Below are 6,000 nucleotides of genomic sequence, written 5' to 3' on the forward strand. Positions count from 1 at the left end.
ATTAGTACAACAGCTACACCTTCTGCTAATGCTACTAAGACTAATAAGGTTACATTGCCATTACTTCTTCTACTACTACCCCAACAAGAATATTTCCTTCTGATGCTGCCACTAATATTACCGCTACACTTATTGCATCTCTTGAGACTTTTTAAACTAACAGTCCTTAGCTGACTAAACGACAACATCCCTGAAGAGATCAGTCCAGCGAAATTGATATCAGACTTGAAATCGCTTCTTCATACACATTTACTCCATATTATTTTTCATTATATTATTTACTTCCCCATGTATTTTTATCACATGCTGCTTTCTTTATTATTTTATAGTTATATTTTGTGAAAAAAAAAAGATTCCCTTTTTTATCTTAATTTGGCATAATAATGATAAGGGGAAATAATTCAGTGCAGGAAGACAATATAGAGGACAGATTATATATATATATATATATATATATATATATATATATATATAAAATACTGTATGCACAGATGGGTGATAAATTAGAAAAACAAAGCATTCTTTCAAAACATATTCCCACACGTGGTGTTTTGATGATGTGATGGACAGCGTCGTTAAAGACACTGCTTTGACTTTCCCGTATTTATTAAAACATTCAGCTACCTCTCATGCTTTGTACAGAAGCATCTCCATTTGTAAAGTTTCTCCACTCGTTTATTAAGGTTTGTCACCTGGCAAATAAGGTATTTACCTTATCCTGCTAACACTTCGGGACATGCAGTTATTTATTGCGATGGAGAATGCTATATTGTTATTTGAAAAATAATCTTAAAAATAAAGTACAGATTTTAAGTGAACAGGTGATTAATGTGTATGGCTATCTGTGCCGGTGGCACTGTGGTAACTGTATTGTTACATTTCTCCAGGGAAAATTTATAAATAAATCTCAATGCGCTGACATGCAGTGAGCGTGGTAACACATATCTTAATAAACATCTTTGTACCATTTTTGCTGTACCGCATGATGACACTAAATGTAATTATTTTTCACAAACAGCTCAGAGTTGACAAAGTCCAAATTGGTTCCTTATCTTTGTAGCTGAATTTTTGCACAAAGCCATTTTCAGTTCTTTCACTTTTAGTGGTCAAAATAATTATTTGAAAATCTGTTGGTACAGTGCAAAGGAACACATCTAGTTTCATTATTTGTAAGAGGAAAATGTCCCTCTAAGGCATTAACAGGTGAGGGTGTGAGGTGATGAATCTCACTCTGTCAGCAGGACAGTATGTTTGAGTATAGTCTTCCAATCATTGTGTGAGCTCATCAAATCAAAGCTCCGTTGCCTAAAGACATGGATGGCTGGGTCAAATACTACCTGAAAATAATTCTTTGCTTTGGATTTAATCGACTTGGAGTGCCAGTTGAAAGGGGTCTGCCTTAGCAGGTCTGGAAAGTTGGGTAAATCACCAAAAAAAGATATCAAATTGACAGCAAGACAATTTTCTATGATTGTCTTAACTTCATGGTCTGAGGCATCAAGAAAAATCTATCTGTCCCAAACCTACAGTAATGTCACAAAGAGTACTCAACACATTGCACCAGAAGAAATATGACCTGATGACTATATGCTGTCCATCTAATGACGGTGGTTTTGTCCATTTTTTTAATCTTCTTTTTATATAAAAATGTCTTCACTGAACTGAAGTTCAGACATACTGCTGATCTTTGCTCTCAATAAGCAGTGCAATATGGTTGACGGATAAGCCTGGTAATATTCTGTCCTTTTGTTATTGTCAACAAAACCCATGAAAAATCCAAAACCAAACATGTGTTACCTCTCAATACTTGGGCTACCTCTCAATACTTTCCTACTTTCCCAGCATGTGTTTTGTTCCTGCGGAAGATTTAAGTCTTTAAAAATGGGTCACAGATGTATAGTTTCACTTTTACAATTGACTAAATTATTTCCTAAACCAGCTAGGTACTGTAATTTTTAGCAAATGTTACTCAAACAGGAGGAAATTGTGCATTTGTTGGGGACTATTTTCATACGCGGATTGATACACATTTTGTGCACTCAGTTAACATTATCAGCAGCAGAGAAGTGTGTATGTAGGATTGACTCACAATAAACTACGCTGTTTATTGTAATTTTGGAAAACAATGAAGATATCTCAGGCTTTGGATACACAGATGCTACTTGTTAGTAGGATCAGTCATTGTTAGTTTATGGTCTTGGGGTTTGGTGAAAATAAGAAAAGTACAGAATATCAGCAGATGTTCTTAAAGATGAGAGGAGATTTTCTTAATCCTCAATGGAGGATATTTTATCAATATCACAATAGTAACTAGACTATTGACAATCCATATGACAATATGTCAAATGGATGCAAAATGGCAAAATAATCAAACTGATGTTCAATGCAGTGAACTTCGTTCTGTTGTTTTACAAGATTCACAACCCTGCCAATGTGTAACAACCCCTTCAGAAACTCACTCACAATTTGCCTGAATGCATTCATTTAAAAAGCTAATTTTGTTTTAAAAAAACACACACAAAATATGCTCATAGCATGACACAGCTCCACTAGAGGTTCACCTACAAGCAATGAAATTTATTTCTTGCAATCAGCAAAATATATCACTTGTTGTCAGTTGCTTTCTCCTCCTTTTCTTTATTGCAGTCTGCTAGAACCAAAAAAATGCAGTCACTCTCATGAAATAATTCCTGTCCAACTTTTATCTAAACAACTGTAAGCCTAAATCTCTTCTTTTGCATGAAAACAGTCAAATCCCTCCCTCACATTCAGCAGTAAAAGTCTGAAAGTTCCCCCTGTACCGTTGCCACTACTGTTAAGAGTATGATAATGCATAAAAGCGGCCTGTTTCCTACAGAGGAGAGACAGTCCGCTGCAGTAAATGTAACCACTTCACAGAACATGAATATTACAATGGCTCTCGTTGTTGTAGCCTAGAAACAACCCTGGATCCACCTTCGCTGCTCTGTGCGGTCGTCCCTTTTAAGTGTTGCCTGGCAAACTGGAGGACAGGCCTGGTGCATTAGTTTCCCCCCAGCTAACAGTCCTCATCTTGAATAACATCTGACTTCCATAATGGAGAAAAGGCATCTCTGTGACCTCTGCGGAAAAAGGAAGTTCATCTGAAATGTTGTGCCCCCCCACATAATCTAAACTCAGCTGACTGAAAGGTTGAATTTTAACTTGTTTTTTTTTTTTTTGTTTTGATTTTTTGGTAATACTGCGAGGCACATTTTAATAAACTCAATTAACTCCAACTCAATTCACTTAAGCTTCATTCAGTATTCTGGTGATTAAAATGCAGAAAGAATGTGGTTTGGTTGTGGAGCATAGAGAAGCTCAATGCGCCCTCACAGCTTGAAATAAATCTTTATGACGCAAATGCAACATACTCATGTGATCTGTGTTTCCTTTTAGCTGCAATCACATCAGATAAATGCATTTATGATAACTGGATCGATTTATCATCCCGGTGATTTTAGTTTTCATGATCACCAGTTCTCATAGTTCACTCATATTTCATTTACAATCGCTTGTTGTAGTAAAGCAGTGTTCTGTAGCTCTTTGATCACACACACTTGTTTGCGGCGAGCCCCTAAGCGACCCTGCAGTGCAACGTCACTCTAACCTGTGGAATAAACTGCATAAAATGCCAAAGTTAGGCTGGATTAGTACAAGCGGAGTCAGATTTCAGTTGCTGAACTCCCGTCCTGCCTGCGGCTGAACTCAGAGGAGCTGTCCTTTCAGCACCACGCCACATCCCGCTGCTTCTCTCACAGATGCTCTCCATCAGTCCCGTTCAAAAAGTCTCGTTATCGCCCTGCACAGCTCCGTGCCTTCTTTCTGCGCGCTTTCAAAATAAATCCCGGCATGTCTAACACCCTCAACTCGTTCTACTCCGTCATACTTTGAGCTGCATCTTGGTGACGCACCGTGCAAAGTTGAATCATAATGTAGTATAGCTGCACCAAAGGACATGATGTGTGTTTTAACAGAGTGAGCTACGTCATCCTTAGGCGTTATTTCACCTATAGGTGATTTTTAGAGACCGCGTCCACATATCCTCGTATTGTTTGGCCGTGGTGACACAAAGCTCCATCCTTGCTCTACAACTTCCTTTGGAACAGCGAGTGTGTACTGCAACATGTTGCTTTAAAACTTAAGACAGACTTGCAGTACAATGTAAATGTTTGTGATCAGGTCGGATTGTTTGCAACTGCTCTGAATAGGAAGCTTCCGCTTGATTGCCTATACAGACCGTTTTATTGCTTTGGAAATGTAATTGTCCTCATAATATACCATGTCCTGTTGCGCAACAGTGAAAACACACTGACACTGAGACGCACCTGTATTGATTATGGGCTCTCGGTTATACTGGTTTAGAGACTGGGACTCACCAAAAGATACTGAGACTTACCTATGGTGGTTATAACCGTGATGGCAAAGTAAAATGACCCTGCGAATTTCCACTGCACCCCGGCTCTGTGGGGCTCTGCCTCCATGATGATGGTCTCCAGTTTGCGGTAATCATCCTCGCTGATGTTATATTTCCCCTGGAGACGCTTCTCCTCTGCTTCCAGTTGCTCTTTTTCCCGCATCTCGAAGTCGGACTCCAGGGCGTCAAAGACGGCGGCCCCGACGAGCAGGTATGTAAACGTGCAAATGATCAGGGACAAGGTCCGCACGTTTTGCCGCTTCATGGCCAACAGGAACCGGCGACCGAGGGGCTCATGTCCCCTCGGATTCCCCGGGAAGGCGCAGCAAGCGTGGGGAAAGCCGTGTGGACAGCGCCTGGAAGCGGAGGCGCAGAAAGGTGCGCTCCGGTGACGGTGGCCGCGGTGGACGCCGGAGTCGGAGCAGCGGTGGAAATCCCCCGCCTTGTGGTGATCCCGGTGACAGACCCCCAGATCCTGCTCCTGATTTGCGGAGAGACACAAGAGACTGCTCGATCGCCTGGACCAGAAGCCCTGCAGCCGAAAGACCCTGCGCAAGACCTGCCCAAACCAAGTCCTACCGGTGCGCAGTGCCATCAACAAGCTGCTTCCAAGATCGCCTGTTGGTCTCTGTTCTCCTCAAGTGAACTATACAGATCTGAATAAATTCTTCCAACCGAAGAAACGATCGTTAACAGATCCTTTTTTCCCCTTCTCGTTGATGATCCACTCTCTTTGTCTGTGGCGCGACTTAAAATGTTCTATAACTGAGCATATTTCCGCATGTCTCTTAAGTTTCAACTAAACACCAACCTGTTAATTCTCACCTCATCAGCATTCAGGCTATTTTTAGCAGCCATTTCCCATATACAAAAAAAAATCCAATTTCTGTGAAATCCTTAAATCTTCCTGGCAAACAGCAGACATCCTCATCAGAAATGTGCTGAGTCGACGATAACATGGGAGGGTCACAGAGGATCTCAGAGGAACATCAAGTTGGGAAATGTTACTCTCGCTGCGCGCAGATCATCACACCAAGCACACACAACCTATTTCCCTTTACAGGTTCTTCGGAAAACTCACCACTTGTTATAGGAATAAAAAAATACTCCAAATAAATCATCGCCAACAACAGGTTTATATCACAAATAAGAATTTCTCCGAATGGATATCTTTTTTAGGGTGTGTAGAAGATGGAGCGCGTCAGAAAGATGCTTTAGAGCTCGAATAAATAAACATCATAAAAGGTCACAGCGCGCTCCGTGCCCGCAGTGGCACTCATGCTCCATTGCGCACATCCAAATCTCCTCTCCCATACTGTCTGCTGATCACTTTGAGCGAATTTTGGAAAAAGAAAAACAAAAGAATGCATTTGTTTTCCCTCGTCGTGCGGGGGCTTCTGAGTTAACCATGCGTGTCACGAACTGCTCCTATTTTGAAGGCTCCACATTTTATGTCTCCACACACTCCAGACTGTAATCGGTGGGCGTTGCTCCTCCTGTCTCTGTTTCTCTCTTTTTTCCCAAGTGTCACGAATCAACCCAATTCTGGCCTGAGCATCTGCCTA

At 41.0% G+C, this 6,000-nt stretch overlaps 1 protein-coding gene across 1 annotated transcript in view; it reads right to left on the reverse strand.

The window, feature by feature from the left end:
* The window catches only part of kcnk9 (potassium channel, subfamily K, member 9), a 41,902-nt gene extending 37,202 nt beyond the window's left edge, over window positions 1-4,700 (reverse strand). Inside the window, exon 1 of the mRNA XM_038724293.1 lies at window positions 4,418-4,700. Coding sequence (XP_038580221.1) covers window positions 4,418-4,700 — 283 coding nt within the window. The remainder of the gene's footprint in view (window positions 1-4,417) is intronic.
* Window positions 4,701-6,000: the final 1,300 nt, after the last annotated feature.

This window comes from Micropterus salmoides, unplaced genomic scaffold, assembly GCF_014851395.1.
Source record: "Micropterus salmoides isolate LMB-PRFRI ecotype aquatic unplaced genomic scaffold, ASM1485139v1 Ms_hic_scaffold_17, whole genome shotgun sequence".
Classification (NCBI taxonomy): domain Eukaryota; kingdom Metazoa; phylum Chordata; class Actinopteri; order Centrarchiformes; family Centrarchidae; genus Micropterus; species Micropterus salmoides.